General features: G+C 39.8%; 1 protein-coding gene across 1 annotated transcript in view; it reads left to right on the top strand.

Annotated features, from left to right (window-relative positions):
* The window catches only part of CUNH10orf67 (chromosome unknown C10orf67 homolog), an 86,025-nt gene extending 74,540 nt beyond the window's left edge, over nucleotides 1-11,485 (top strand). The window contains exons 16-20 of the mRNA XM_041641505.1: nucleotides 2,280-2,367; nucleotides 7,008-7,085; nucleotides 7,171-7,231; nucleotides 8,598-8,670; nucleotides 11,329-11,485. Coding sequence (XP_041497439.1) covers nucleotides 2,280-2,367; nucleotides 7,008-7,085; nucleotides 7,171-7,231; nucleotides 8,598-8,670; nucleotides 11,329-11,485 — 457 coding nt within the window. The remainder of the gene's footprint in view (nucleotides 1-2,279; nucleotides 2,368-7,007; nucleotides 7,086-7,170; nucleotides 7,232-8,597; nucleotides 8,671-11,328) is intronic.
* The last annotated feature ends 5,127 nt before the right edge of the window (nucleotides 11,486-16,612 follow it).

Below are 16,612 nucleotides of genomic sequence, written 5' to 3'. Positions count from 1 at the left end.
AATACACTGCATTTGCTATGCAGGGCAATAATACACTAAATTAGCTCCCATGTCATAAGCACGATACCCATCGTGTATTGAAAAGCCTACACCCGATGCTGAAATAGTTAGGACTGGCTAGCAACCGAGATCTCATGTGATACCAGAAATGATCCCAGAGGGGGAGCCCAAGTCCCCTGCTTAGGGGAAAATGTCTTTCTTGTTTGGTTTCTCATACCTGCTGGTAATGCTTATGCTCCATGAAGTGTGTCAGTTTTAATTTTGGCTGTCTGAATCAAGGTCTCACTCTAAAGCCCAGGCAGGTCTTGAACTCAAAGCAGTCCTCTTGCCAGGACCCATGTGGTGGAAGAAGAGAAATGACTCCCGTTGTTGTCTTCTGGCTTCCACAAGCACTCTGTGGCATGTTCACATCCGCACACACAAACACACAAGCACTCTGTGGCATGTGCCCATCCACACACACAAACACACAAGCACTCTGTGGCATGTTCACATCCGCACACACAAACACACAAGCACTCTGTGGCATGTGCCCATCCACACACACAAACACACAAGCACTCTGTGGCATGTTCACATCCACACACACAAACACACAAGCACTCTGTGGCATGTGCCCATCCGCACACACAAACACACAAGCACTCTGTGGCATGTGCCCATAATCACACACAAACACACAAGCACTCTGTGGCATGTGCCCATCCACACACACAAACACACAAGCACTCTGTGGCATGTTCACATCCGCACACACAAACACACAAGCACTCTGTGGCATGTGCCCATCCACACACACAAACACACAAGCACTCTGTGGCATGTTCACATCCGCACACACAAACACACAAGCACTCTGTGGCATGTTCACATCCACACACACAAACACACAAGCACTCTGTGGCATGTGCCCATAATCACACACAAACACACAAGCACTCTGTGGCATGTTCACATCCACACACACAAACACACAAGCACTCTGTGGCATGTGCCCATCCACACACACAAACACACAAGCACTTTGTGGCATGTTCACATCCGCATACACAAACACACAAGCACTCTGTGGCATGTTCACATCCGCACACACAAACACAGGGGAGGTAAAAAAGCAAGAAATGATACCGTAGTTGAAATATATGGAAAAATGGAGTGAGCAGTACATCGCTACCAGGTGTGAGAGCGGGAAGCAGAGCACACCTACACACAGGTGTGCACACTGTACACATTACAAAAAGGAAATGGAAAAGAAATGGGCACTTTTGATGTTGAGGAATATTCAGTCCACGATGACCACTTTTCGGCACCCAAATATGTATGTCTGTCCTGCATGCAAAAATGCCATCCCATTGGAGGGTCAGCTCAAGTCTAAACCCTTTCTAAGACTCATATCTCAAAGTCTTAATTCTCCTAATCTCAATTGAGTATCAGTGAAGTTCTGGCTATAAATTCATTCATTCTGGGCTCCCAAAGCTGTGACCAAGTCCGTTTGCTCCCAAGTGCAAAGTAGGGTGGGCATTGTATTGACATAGCTGTCAATAATACTTACAAATATTCATGTTCAAAAAGGGGGGATATGGGAAGATATCTAAAAAGCCATTAGCTATTTTTGTTTTTGTTGTTTTATTTTGCTTTGTTTTTGGTGCTGGGGATAAAACCCAGGGCCTTGCCCATGCTAGGCAATTGCTCTATCACTGAGATACTGCCCCCATTTTGCTGTGATGTTTTTGTTCACTTACAATCACTAGAAAAAAAACCAAACATGTCCAGCCATACTCCCAACTCATCTTTCTCTAACAATGAATCTCCTCATTTTAACACCATCCACAATGAGAAGAAGCTAAACATTTCCTAAAAGATCAGTTGTGGTTCTTATTACTTCTGGTGTTTAACTTCTCCAATCTTAATCAGCGAGAGCCTTCCAAAGATAAAGAATGCACTGTTTTTACCTAATCTTTGAGGATTCCCTTGATTTTTAGTAGAATAACATATCTTAGAGTCCCCTTGCATATTTTTTAACTTAGATCTAGAAACAGCTATCTCAAAAATACCCTTATTCATTTCAGAACGTACAGTCGGCAGGGATCGTCATTGCTGTTACTTCTGTACGTTTTTAGACCTAGGAAATAGTTATTCGTAAGGAAGAAGAAATAAGCTGAAATTAATATTTTTGTATTTTTACTTGGCAGTATTTAAACTTTTTGCATTGTGATCCCAAGTGTTGGTCTTGTCCTAGGATGTTTATACATCTTCTTCTATCGCTTCTTTTGATGCAGTTTTCACGTCCTAAAGGATGAGATGTTCACCAGACACACACTTTTCCGTCAGTTCGCAATGATTGCTGACACCTCCTTCAACTACGTTGTAAGTGCTTTGAATGCATGTGCCTGTGTCTACGAACGACACGTTTATTGAACTCTTATCACATTCTAGGCTGCAGTGATAACACAGAGCAGACACTCTGCCAGCTACTGAGAACAAAGTGCAGGGCCCCAAAGAGCTCAGTAGGAAGTGCAGATGTGTAAATAAGGCTGTCACCATGCAGCGTGGCGGCTAAGCTCTGCTAGAAGTCTGCAGATTTCAGAGGGTGCGATACTCATTCTGCATAGTAGTGCCTGCTCATTTGTTCATCTTTGACCACAGATACGATGCCTGGAAGAATCAAAGCTCAAGTTCAAGTCTCCAGTCTCTTCCAAAGGGAAGGAGTAAGCACCAACTCATTCATTCTCAGATTAGAAACTGTTGTTACCAGATTCGCATCGCTATGACAAAATACCTAAGACCTTTGAAGCAAAGTGGTTCACTTAGCTCACAGGAGGAGCTTCAAAGTCCATATAACATCATACAGGCTGGCAGCAAGGGCTGCACCATTGCAAGACAAACAGCAATAGCAGAAGAGTCTGTGGGACAAGGTGGTCACATCCTGAGCCAGGATGCAGAGAGAACAAGAGAATCCAGGCTTGCTCCACGGAGCCACCATCTGGTGAAAATTCAAGCGTTATACAAGAGCAACCTTCTGAGAGCCCACCCCAAAGTGACCTAAGGACTCCCACAAGGCACTGCCTCTTGAAGGCTCCATCACGTATTAGTGCCATGTTGGATATCAAGTTTTCAATATGTAAATTTGGTGGCACAATATTTCATATTCAGACCAAAGCACAGCAGGCCTGTAGACAAGCTCAGCTATGAAATAGACTATTATTTACCTGTTTTGACAAGAGAGTACTGCTTATGAAAGGGAAGGCTGGCTGGTCTAGAAGAAGATCTGGTAAATTCCACCTGACAAGACAGTCGGCATAATAGCAACCCTTTAAGCTTCTGCCGCCTGGCTGCTTTCCTTGGATCAGTCAGGCTTTTTTGTTTAGTTTTGTTTTGTTTTGTGAACGGAGCATAAGAAACAGGCTGTAGGATATTGCTTTGGTCTAAAATAAGACCAAAGAGGCTTATGGTCTAAAATAATTTTCTTTCCAGTTCTTTTCAACAATTTTCATTTTTAGACCATTTTCTAGGTTTAAGTTCAGAGGTGTTCTAAAGTATCCTGTCAAGACAGTATTTTTTAACTAGATCTATTTAGAAACCTGAGGATTTTAAGAATTGTCTCCTGAGTCAGGTAGGAGTGGCACACACCTTTAATCCCAGCATTCAGTAGGCAGAAGGAGGCAGATCTCTGTAAATTGGCAAACAGCCTGGTCTACAGAGTGAGTTCCAGTACAGCCAGGGCTACACAGAGAAACCCTATCTTGGCAAACCAAAGAGAAAGAAAGAAAGAAAGAAAGAAAGAAAGAAAGAAAGAAAGAGAAAGAAGAAAGGAAGAAGAAAGAAGGAAGGAAGGAAGAAAGTGAAGGAAGGAAAGAGGGAGGGAAGGAGGGAGGGAGGGAAGGAATGAGGGAGGGAGAGAAGGAGGGAGGGAGGGAGGGAAGAAAAAGAAGGAAAGAATTGTCTCCTGAGCATCCCAAACTGGTCTACACAAGAGAACAGGCACAGAATCCTCCTTTCTTCCTTCCCCCCCTTTTCCTGTAGTTTATAAATTCACTAGGCATTCTCCTCATCTTAGATGTGTAACCAGCTGGGCAAACAAAAGAGAAAGTTCCACAAGAAGGCTATGTCACTCAATCAGACATTTCTAGTACTTTTCTAGGGTAATTAGAATCAATGTATCTATTCCTTCAAAAGGTACCACTAATACTTTTATTTGTTGCACTGTATTTCTTAAGTCTCCTTAGCCCAAGTTGAGCATACCTGCTGCAAATAAATGAATAAGGATTTAACTTTTAATGCTATGTCCTATGGCAAGCTAGCGGATATAGCTGTCTGGAAAAGCTTCAGGCCTGTTACAGGTTTGCCTTATATGCATGATGCATATGACTCCATCTTCTCCCTCAGCCCTGTATGTACATCTACTTTAAATCACTCCGGAGTCATCGTGAGGCAGCGGGGTCTTGTTAGTCACACACTTTAAGTGGATTCTGAGTTGTGTCCTCTACCTCTGGGTTAAAAGAGCCTTTGACCACTCTTAGATGTATTTGTTAAGTTTGGCAAATGTCCTTAAAGCAAAGTGAAGCCATAGGATGGGAGACGTGGTGCCCACCTTTTCTTACTCTTACATCTGGCAGCATTCTTGATTACATTTTATTTTTATTTTTTAAATTTTATGTGTATAAGTGTTTTGTCTGCTTGTGTGTAGATGTACCATAAATGTGCCGAGTGCCCAAGAAGGCAGCTGAGTTCCCTGAACTGCAGTTCACTGGCTGTAAACTGCCACGTGAGTGCTGGGAACCGAACCCTGTTCTCTGAAAGAGCATCTAGTGTTCTTACCCACTGAGCCATCTCACCAGCTCCTTGCTTATATTTCCACTGGTATAACAACTTTGAGGAGTATACGAAATGAAAGTTTTGCCGGGCTGTGGTGGCGCACGCCTTTAATCCCAGCACTAGGGAGGCAGAGGCAGGCGGATCTCTGTGAGTTTGAGGCCAGCCTGGTCTACAAGAGCTAGTTCCAGGACAGGAACCAAAAAGCTACAGAGAAACGCTGTCTCAAAAATTAAAAAAAAAAGAAAGAAAGAAAGAAAGAAAGAAAGAAAAGAAAGAAAGGAGTTTTTTGGGGGTTTAAATTTTCCCAAAGTTTAAATTTGGGTTTTAGTAGTTGAAATTTTTCCACATGGTATCCACAATTGTCTTCACAGTCTGTTCATTTTCTGTGTCTCTGCCTGTTTCCTAAGGCCATGTGCTCTTGTACACGCGTTTTCTGTGCCACCCCCTGCTGTGGTGTGCTCCACCGTACACCCAGCAGAGTTAGCCTCTTCTCACAAGTGTTTTTCACTCACCTGATGTAGGTCAATTGGTTTTTCCCCATCAATCATTTAACCCCACACCCCTTTGTGGGATTAGGTTTTAGGGATAGGAGAATGCACATATATGAATATATAAATAAAAATACTCAACTCACCAAGAGAGAATAAGGAAATAGTAAGAGGGGAAAAACGTACATTCTAAGCAATGCACAGGGCCCCAGACTGTTTCTGGTGAGCATGCATAATGCACCTTGAACTGCGTGGCCTGCACGTCTCTCGTCATGACTTAGTAGTAAATGGGTAACGGTGATGCATGCTTCTGCTCAGGACTTCTAGAAGAAAGTCCCTCCCTTATTTGCTTTATCTCTTGCTTTTTTTTTTTTTTTTTTTTTTTTTTTTGCCAGTCCATTCTTAGCAATGTGGGCACACTGCTGAAGCTTTCAACAGCTATTTGGGATTGGAAGTAACCTTATAACTTATGACCTGTTCCTGTGTGATGCCCTTCCATATCTGAAGGACCACACAGAGGAACCAAGGTCCTTGGATTCCCAATAACTGTATTAGTTTTAGAAAGCCTTAGTATTTGTGTGTGATATTTTGCAATTCTCCATGGACTTTAATTCTCTATAGATTACTTGTACTACCTAATGCAATATATTATGTAAATGGCTGATATACTGTATTGCTTAGGGAATAATGGCAAGGAAAAGATGTCTATACATGTTAAATACAAAAATAATTTAGAGTTTTTTAAGTGTTTTTCTCCACTGCAGCTTGAAGCTGCAAACACAGGACTACGCCCATGGAGAGCCAGCTTGTAGAAAATCCCAAGTTGAAGTGATAAGCAAATGAAAGTAGAGTTGGAAGAGACATTGAGGAGAATATTTTTCTCGGATTGTCTCTCAAAACAGCCTCAGTTAAGCAGCGAATCTTTGCTACTACTTTGATGATGACTCTGATGCTTTTGACTGGAGTTGGGGCAACTCTTTATTACCCAAGCAATTCTCAAATGTCTGCTTTAAACAGCCCTCCTACATTAGCCACTCGAGTGGCTGAGACTCTAGATGGATACCACCGCTAGTTTAAAGAAAAGGATCTCTCCATCTGTGTGTGAGTCAATAAGTTAGAAGCAGGGTTTCCATGTCACAGTTGAAGAGATGAAGGTGTTGTGGCAATCCTTGGAAGTCAACTTGACTACATCTGGAATTAACTGGAAGTCAAGTAGCCTGGTACACCTGCGAGAGGTTTCTGACTGAATCATCGAAGTGGGTAAACCTACCCTAAGTCTGGATCTTCTGAGGCAGAAAGATTACATTAAATTTATACCACACCTTCTGGTGGCAGCCTCTGTAAAGGACATGGAAGAAAGGGAAGCTTGCTGTGTGCCTGCTTGCTGTCAATCTTGCTAGCAAGGCCATTTTGTCTCTTCTTTGAGACTCTAGCATATACGGAAAACCATCTGATACATCCAACCCCTTGGACTGAACAGCTACTGAATTATTGAACTTTTCATAGGGAGAAATCCATTGTTTGAATAGTCAGATTATAGTCTGCAAGTCACTTTAATAAATCTAAATAAATTTTATATACTTAGATTCATTATATCTGTTCGGCTTCTCTAGAGAAGCCTACCTAATACAAAGGGCAACTGCATCCCTTTGCTGTGACTGTGATTTCATCTTAACGGTGGTACCTGCTGTTTGTGTCTTTCAGAAAGTTAAGCCTGTGTTTGTGAACACAATGAACTTGACAGAATCATCCTCTGCTGCAAACGCTTTGCAGACCACCATGGTAGGACAATTGTTTTCCCCTATTAAATATTTAATTGGTTGATATTATTGAAGCTCAGTAATAAAACTTTTTGGTTAACATGCAGATGGAACCCAACTTTGTGGACATACCCAGTGACCAGGTGACCTTTAAACGCGTGCCAAAAGGTAAGAGTCTAGGGACTGGGAGTAGAGATGTTTTCTATATGCCAACTTAGCACATCTGAGGCCCTGGCATTCATCACAGAACCAAAGGAAACCAGGTAAGACTCCTTATTGTCAGGGAAAGAGGTTCACATGGAGAATGAGTACACAAGACAGGTTACCTTCGTGTCTCTTCCTCTTCTGAGCCTCTATCTGTAGTCCAGGCTGGCCTCCAGCCTCACAGAAATCCTCCCTCTTTTTGCTTTTCTTGTTTAGCTTACAGTATTTGGTGCCATGGATGAAACTGGGACTTTGCAACCAGTTTGTAAGACTTGTGCCTTTCTGCATTCTGACTGCTGCTAGCTGAAAATGAATTTTGTCTTTCTTCATACTCAAACTATCTCAGTTAAAATCTCATTCCTTTTAGCTAGACTGCAAAAAGAAAAAAAATCCCAAACCCCAAGCCCTAAATTTCTAGTTAAATGTCTGTTTATGCAATGCAATAATTTCCAGGAAAACTAAGACTGCTTCCTAAAACATTTCGCTTTGATCAGTCCCTGAAGAGCTTCAAATCGGAAGTGTTTTACACTAAAATTTATTTTGTCTATTCACATCTGTAAAAATGTTCTCTGATCTTGGAAACCAAAATAAATGTATGTAAGAGTTTCAGAGTGAGGGCAGATATACACACCGAGAGAAGCTGTGGGCTAGGGTGCATCTCAGCGACAAGAGTGCTTCCTTAGTGAATATGAGACCCCAGGTTCAGGCTCCAGGATTGGGGGAAAGAATCCATTATTTAAAGTTTATAAATTTATAGAGCACAATGAGCAAGTAGAATTAACAAAATATAGCATTGTTATTTTGAATTATGAGCATTGACTGTGACTGATCACTGAGTGAGCGATTCTTTCGGCATATCTGGAAATGTTTAAAAGTAAACTGGTTAATAAAACTTTCTGTGTGTGGGGGGGGGGGGGGGGTGCGTGTGATAAGAGCTCAGATCCCGGCCTCTGCAGAATGTGTGAAGAGTCTCTTTTCCTGCGCGTCTGTGCACTGGGAAAGCTTCCTGTGGATGTATGCGCCGCTGATATCGGGTCAGTGGTTGTCTTCCTAGGGACAAAGGAATCTTTGAGCAACCCCAGTGATGGACGTTTCCCCAGGACTGACAGTATACTACAGTCGTGCTCAGACCGGACTCCAGAGTTTAGGAAACAGCAATGTTTAAAGCTGTCAGTATTTAAATAATGAATTATATCTGTTAAACTGCAAATCCCAGCTCATATGGTAAGTTATTTCTAAAGTATCTAAATGTACTATGATTTATCATATCCACACAAAAAATATAAGTTCATAAATTTAGAGTTTGTTGTTGACCTGAAACTTGAATTAGGAAACTATGACCTCAGCAGTGCGTTCCCAGACGATCTGGGGGAGGACACTGCAGCCACAGCTGATTTTCTGGGGTAAAGATATTGCTTAGTAAAGACCCTTTGCCTTACCTTCTCAAAGTTCTGGGTCTCTCTCTCTCTCTCTCTCTCTCTCTCTCTCTCTCTCCACACACACACACACACACACACACACACACACACCACACACTCCTATATAATTTTCAATTGACTTTCCAGAGACAAGAAAATCCAGTTAAAAATATTAATAGCACAAATAACTACATGGTAAAGCATCCCCGGCTGAGACAAACACTACCAATGCCTTCCTCGTCCTGGGAAATACAAAATGCTGCAGAATCATCTCTACCAAGTCCTCTAGAGTCATCATTTCACTTTTTATCATAGAAATCAGACTTAATATAAATACTTTATGTAACCATGAGTTTTCATAAAGCTGGTGATTTTGGCTGTCACCAAAATAGATAGATGGCCAACCCTTGATGTACTCATGTGAGCCGTCTCTTAAGTAAAGAATATTAATAAGGGGAACCCTACTTCTTGGGGTACTAGTGAGAATTAGAGTTGAAACAAGACACAGAAGGAAGACATTTGGTGATACAGCAGCAGAGTCTGCCTGCCTTAAAGGCTGGCAGACTTCGGCTCCAATCTCAATTCCTTCCTCAATCCCTAAGCAGCTTCCTCTGGCTTTCCTCTGTGTGAGAGCAGAGGCGACCCCACCCTGTCACTCATTAAGAGGATTAAATAAAATAATCTCCTAGAAGACATATGGAGCTAGTCCTGCCATTTGCTTCTCTTCAACAGCCATTTCTAGTGCAACCCCAAACTCAAGTCTGGCAGATGTATATTTTAGCTTACCATGTGAAATAAATGAGGCTCTAAGCAGTAGGTGCATACATTAAAATAATTCCACCTTTGTTTCTTTAATAACTAGTTTTCACCAGGTATGAGTAAAACTGGTTTTATCAAAGTAAACTAAGTAAAACCGAGGTTAGTGCATACAAGGTTTAAGGAAAGTAATTAAAATAATAACATATAATCAAAACAATGTGATATCAGGAAGGACCAGCCCAACCAGGCTGCAATTGACTTCTTTGTTATGAGTCCTGAGAGGCCTAAAGAGAGCACAGGGCTTCATTCATGCAATGGCCAGGTTTAAGAGATTAAAAATATCTAATAGAAAGGAATAGAAAAAAAAGGCCCAATACTATCTGCAAAATCTCAAAGCAGTTTTTTACACGGTCGTAATCATCCCAAGAGCGCACAAGGAAGATTATTAATTTGTTTGCTGCTTCCCTGTGATAAAATGTGAGATGTGAGCCTCCCATTGTGTGGCCCACGCTGCCCCCGGTCTTATGTACTCAAGCAGACCTTTCTCACAGCCCAGTAATTAGGTGTTATTGACATTGTAATCTCTGGAAATGTTCTTAATGAGCCCCAAAGACACGAATCCCATAGATAAAACCTCAAAGTTACTGGCTGTGTAAGCACCTCATCAGGAAGAGAAGGCTCAAACATCAGTATCTGTGTCAGGGGAAACCCAAACTGAAGCCCGGATTACATTGTATAGTTGATTTTCTGGGATTTCTAGGAAAGGTTACTTAAAAGCTTTTGGAGAGTAGTAAAATGACCATGATATATTTGATTAAAAATTTTAGGATCTATTTCACCCTTTAAAAATTTGGACCTGAGAACACTTTCTTTGAAGTCTTTTGTCCACTGCTTGGCGAGATTAAAACCTGATGCTGTTTAAATACAATTTTTTTAAAGAAATCACACAAGGAGCTGGAAAGTGGCCCAGTGGTTAAAAGCACTGCTGCTCTCCCAGAGGACCTGGGTTCAATTCCCAGCACCACAGGACAGCTCCCAAGTGTTTGTCACTCCAATTCCAGAGGATCTGCTACCCTCACACAGATACACATTCAGGCAAAACACCAGTGCATATAAAATAAAAATAAAACGTTAAAAAAGTAAGGTGTGTGCTAAAAAAAAAAATCATTCAAGAGGTTGGAACTTAGATAAAAGATAAGCGATTTTAAGCTTTTGTAAAATTAAAATCCAACAAGCTAGTGTTAGTTTACATATCATTTCTAGACCCTCAACTACAATTAATTAGAATTTTAAAGATTAGCCGAATTCACACTCAAGTGCATATTTTAAAATATAACTGCATATAGAACAGATACAGAGCATCTTTAGTCTCTAACTAATGACTGTAAATGCTAATATGTGTATAGAGGCTGGGCCTGGCAGACACCTATAATTCCAGCACTTGGGAACAGAGACAAGAGAACCACTGTGAGTTTGAGGTCCAGCCTTGACTACAAAGTTCTAAGCCAGGATGGACTTCAAAGTGAGACCCTGCCTCAAACAGCAGCAAATTTAGATGGGATTAACCCTTGAATTATATTTAACATCAAGACTAATCTGCTCTTTTTGGTATATAGTACAAAGAGGCCGTAAATGCTAACAATGTCATCGCCACTGACTTGTATACTGTCTCCTTTGCAATTCTCGACTATTCAAACACTAAGTCACGTGTCATCTTTGTCTCAGAGATTTGAGCTGATTATCTTTCTTTGAAAATTTTCCTTGTTTTTCATATATTCTGAGAGATCTTTCCTGCTTGAGACCATAAACGTTAGAGCATTAGGCAGTGAACTGAAATCTGAACCATCAGTAATCTTTTAGTTTATCCTTGCAAATGCTGTAAAGGCTGGATTGCATAGAAAAGGGTCCAGGAGCCAGCTGTATTGAAGAAGTTATGATGGAATTAAAAGACTTTCTGAAGAGTTGTCCACAGGCCAAAGAATGTATTGGAAAACACGACGAGTGGGTGGAGGTGCAGCTGACGGTCAGGGCCGTTCCCTAGATCCCCTAGATCCCTCATTAAAGTCACATGACTGCACAAAAAAAAAAAAGGACAAATGAAAAGGAGGAGTAAACTTTTTTTTTTTTTTTGAAAATGCAATGCTCCAAGGGTGGCTCAGGGGTTAAGAGCACTTATTTTCCTTCCAGAGGAACTGGGTTCAGTTCCCAGCACCCATACCAGGGGGCTCACACTGCCAATAACTCCAGTTCTAGGAGATCCAATGCCCTCCGACTTCCAGAGCACACATGTGGTATACATAAGCTAATGTAGGCACAAACACATGCTAATTAAACTGTACTTCATTAATTTGATGTACAGGTTGGTTATAACCATCACTTAAAATTCTTGGGACCAGTATTGTTTTGTATTCATTTAATTTTTAATATGCCATGTACATTGTGGGTACACAATGAAACATATTAGGGATAGAACTCAAGTCTAAACACAAAATTGATTTGTGTTTCCATCTGGTGGAGTGTGCTTGCTTAGTACGCTCAAGGCCCTGAATTTGACCTCCACACTACAAGGAGACAAGAAAATCCATCTGTTTCATGCCTACCTGGTACAGACAGCCTGAATGAACGTTACTTCATGCAACCTGTGAGTTTTGTATATCTCACCAAATTTCATGGTGCAGAACTTTCTAGTTGTGGCATTCCATTTTCACTTCTGAAGCATTTCAAATTCATATTTCATTCTCCTATTGGTGAGAATTTAGAAACCTTCAGCTTTACTGGAGCCCAAACCGTCGCTGGTATTAATACTCAGTATTTCCCACAGAGTGGCCTATAGCAGGCCACTGCTGTTATAACTTGAAACCAAACCCCTGAGCGCTAGAAACTTACTGGATACTGTCAAGTATCCAACTTACTGGATACTGATAAGTCGACACACTAATTTACACACGTGACAGAATTGCCAAGTTTGTATTGACACAAATTTCCACAAATGCTTGGGGTACCATACCTGTTCATTATAGTTGCGTCTCATTTTTGAAGTCAAACATCCTGATAGCTGGCGAGAAGAATAATTTTATGTGCATACTGACTGACCTTTGGGCTCCTTTTCTGTGGATTGCAGTTAACTTTTGTTTGTTTTCCCATTATTGGGCACTTCTCTCCTGTGGTTTCCTGACGTCTTTGGATTCCTAGCATTAGCAGATTAGTAGCCTGGATGATTCACGGTCCATGCACTTTTAAAATTTTGATGCCTTTTGCTATACTAAAGTTGTTTATTTTTAATTTCCACACACACATACTTTTCAAACTTGTAATTTAGAACTTTTCTTAATTCTTTTAAATAAAAAATTGTCAATTCACCAGAATCTCCTAGTTATCCAACACATCCCCTAAAAGTTACCAGTTTTGTTTTCATACTTTAGGCTTTTCAAACACTAGAAATAATTGTCATGGAAATCAGTGTTGTGACTTTGACGACTAAAATTTTGTTCCTATAGAATAGCTAATTGCCATTTATCCTCCCTACTCAGCTCCTTTCCAATGTGTAACACGACCTCTGATGCACACCACATCCCCAAGTACACATGGGCTTCTTCTGGGCTATCTACCCTATGCAACAGATCTTAATTTTTGTATCCACTGATACCATAGCTTAAATAGCTTTTATTCTAAAATAAATCTCGACACTAGGTATAATAATTCTTTCCACCATGTCTGGAAAATTATCCCTAAGACATTCTTAGTTCCTTGTGTGGTCATGTGAATTTTAGGTTCAGCCATTTCAAGTTCCATTAAAAACCACTCTTGGTATGGAAAACATTCATGTTTTTATAATATTGAGTCCTCATTGCTGCGAACATAATTTTGATTGATTTGGAAGCCTCTTTATCATCTTTATCAATGTTATGTAATGTTTTTGGAAAGATCTTGCACACCTTTTGTTAAATTTGTTCCTAAATAATTTTAGATATGTAAACAACTTGATTTTTATGGTTATTTTAACAGTTTCTTATGATGTAAGCTAAAATATTTATTACTGTTACTTTGCATTTTGTGTTTTGATTTTTTTTTTTTTGAGTGGGTCTCTCACTGTGTAGTCCTGGTTCCCTAGAACTTGCCCTGTAGACCAGGCTGGCTTCAAACTCACAGAGATCTGTCTGTGAGTTGGGATGGTGAGATTGGATCTTCCCAAGTGCTGGGGTTAAAGGTGTATACCAACATACCTGGGCCATTTGGTTTGATGTTCATGAAACTAGTTGAAATATAATCTTTCTAATATCATCTCTGAAAAGATATCATTCTTGTGTAGCCTGTAATCATTTATAATTTGAAAGACTTCTCTTGTCCATGTATAGTCTACTTCCTTCTCACTGTCCTGGCTAAGATTCCCCGTATTTTCATAGAGTCCAGGGACCACACCTGTCTTTTCTCTAGTAGAATAGTTTCTGATGTTATCTTTCAATGCAATATTTATGGCACACTATGATAGCTAGTCTTTCTGAAGTCCATAAAGCTATCTTCTTTATGTAAAAACAGAGACTTTTTATAATAAACTGACGACTAATTTTTATCTGGGAACTATGTTCTCTGTCTATTGAGCTTACTGTTATTCTTTCTTTCCTCTGACCTGCTAATGTGGGAAAATGTGAAAGTTTTTTTTGTATGGCGTAATATTTGTAGTTTTTGACTTTTGTATATGTGTGTGTCTTGAATTTTACAGTATGCACTTATAAGATTTTTCTTCTGAGTTTATAGTCTTTAATTTTCCCTGAAACTACCCTTAACCTAGTTTAGATATAAAGGTTATACCAGGCTCCTAGAAAGAACTTGTTTGTTATTCCTTTTTAAAATTCATTAATTTGAATTCATTTTTAAATCCAGTATCTTATTCTGTCGCCATCTTGACCTCAAGCCCTCCTCAGTCAGCCAAGTGCTGGGACTGAAAAGCAGGTGCCTCATTGCCCAACACATGCCTCTTCTTCAGACTTTTGAGGGGGAAAATAATTATTATCTGTTGACTGATGCAATATCAAATTTGTCCGTAGTTTTTGCCTGTTCCTTGTTAAGGTGAGCATGGCAATTTTTTTCTAGATGTATTTTGTCTAGGTTCCAAATACGTTGATAAACTACAGTGTATTCTCCAGTGGTTTTACAACCTCTATGTCCCTTCTTTATTCTATATGCTGACTCATATTTTTACTTTATCCTTTTCCTCTCAATTTTATTAAGGCAAGTTTCTAGTCTGACTCTGAAGTACTCATTTTTGATTTATTGGTGGACCACTATTGCTTAGATTATTTATACACTTTCTATATTATTTCTCTAGCTTGATCGTTGCATTTTTACTGAACTTTAATAAATGTATTTGTGACTCTATAACGTGTTTTAACTATATTCCATACATTTTGACATACAACACTTAATCCTTGGATCTAAGTATTTTATGCTATCTTGGTTTCTTCTTTAATGCGTGGCTTTTTCTGAACACTTTCTCAAAATTGCTTTATCTTTAATGAGTGAAATCTGGTTTTCCTGTCTTTAACTCAAAAAAGTGGTAAGACTTTGATCCTTAGAAATGTGTACATAACTCTTTCCTGAAGAACTTTGTAAGTATTCCATGTGCTTGCAAAAATAATCTGTACATTCTGTTCATTGGAGGTAGAATTCTGAGGCATCCTATTTGGTCATCTTGCTAATTTAGTAATACAGATATTCTCTGCTTTGTACTCTACTCCATAACTAATACCTTGCTTTTGTAAAAGGGGAATATAGAAATACCTCATGTGTCTGAGGACTTGTCTGTTTTTCTAAGTAATTCTGTACATTTTGACTTATTTAAGAATCTATCTAATTAGCCAAATTTATTATTTTTATTGGAGAATTATTGTGTGCACTGTCCCTCTATAACCCTTGTAGTTCTTTGATGTTTTAAATTATATTGTCTCATACAGCTAATAAAACAGTAGTGCTCTTATTAATATTTGCATTTTGGGGGCAGGGAAATGTGTAATTAAGTAAGAGCCCTTGGTATTTTGTTCATTTGAACATGGGTTCAAATCCTCATAACCCAGATGTAAACAGCTGTGCGTGGTCACATGGACTGGTGAGCCTGGAGGAAACATAGATAGGAGGACTGCTGAAGCTGGCTGGCTTCAAGTCTAGCTCCAGGCTCAGTGAGAAATCGTGTCTCAAAATGGAGAGTGATGAGGAAGGACAAATACCATCACGAGTAACCTCTGTGCTTTGTCCCTCATCCCAACTACCCCCACACACACGTACACATGCACTCGCATGAAATTTAGCAACATATAAAAATAAGCTTGTACTGTATCTTTTCAATATTTTTACAATTTATTGAATTATTTTTCTAATGTAAGCAACTTACATTTGAATTTTTCTTATCTCTAATAATTTCTTATGGTGTATATGGATGGATGGATGGATGGATGGATGGATGGATGTCCATGTGCTCATGTGTAGGTGGATATGTACATTTGTGGCTGTGTATATGTATGTGGATTCCAGCAGACAATCTCAGGTATTGTTCCTCGGTGTCTTTAAATAGCCTGGAGTCAGCAAGTAGGCGAGGGTGACTAGCCAGGGAGCTCAGAGATCTCCCTGCCCTACTTCCCCGGCATTACAAGAAAGAACCACCATGTCTGGGATCTGGTCCTTGAGTGCATAAAGCAAGCACTTTACCAACTGAGCTGTCTTCCAAGCCCTCATAACTGCTTTCTAATAGGGAAATATTATGCTTAAAATTGTGATTTTTGATAGACATGTACTTATCTCTATCATCATCTTACTTTTATATTTCCTGGTATTTATATCACTTACTACTGTGCTTTACAATATTTCCTTTGTATTGGTAACATTTTATATATTCTCTCTCTCCCTCTGCTTTTAAAAGCTTGAGGTATCATTTATTTCCTTTAAATATATACATTGGCTTATGTGTATACTGTAATATATGTGCATGTTTAAAGTGTCATTGCTTCAACACTCGGTTTAGTGAGAGTCTAGTGATGGCAGAGTCTATGTTCAGCGTTTTAACTCATTATTGGTGGAAGTTTAACAAGACGCAGAATCCTAGGTTGGCAATGTATTAGTTCAGTCTTGTTGCTATGACAAAATACCCAAGACAATGCAAACTTAAAGGACAAAATAT

This window comes from Microtus oregoni, unplaced genomic scaffold (assembly GCF_018167655.1).
Source record: "Microtus oregoni isolate MIOR12 unplaced genomic scaffold, Mior012 000070F_ref0000104, whole genome shotgun sequence".
In the NCBI taxonomy this organism is placed as follows: Eukaryota; Metazoa; Chordata; class Mammalia; order Rodentia; family Cricetidae; genus Microtus; species Microtus oregoni.
The sequence above is the reverse complement of the archived record's forward strand: the minus strand, read 5'-3'. Positions and strand labels throughout refer to the sequence as shown.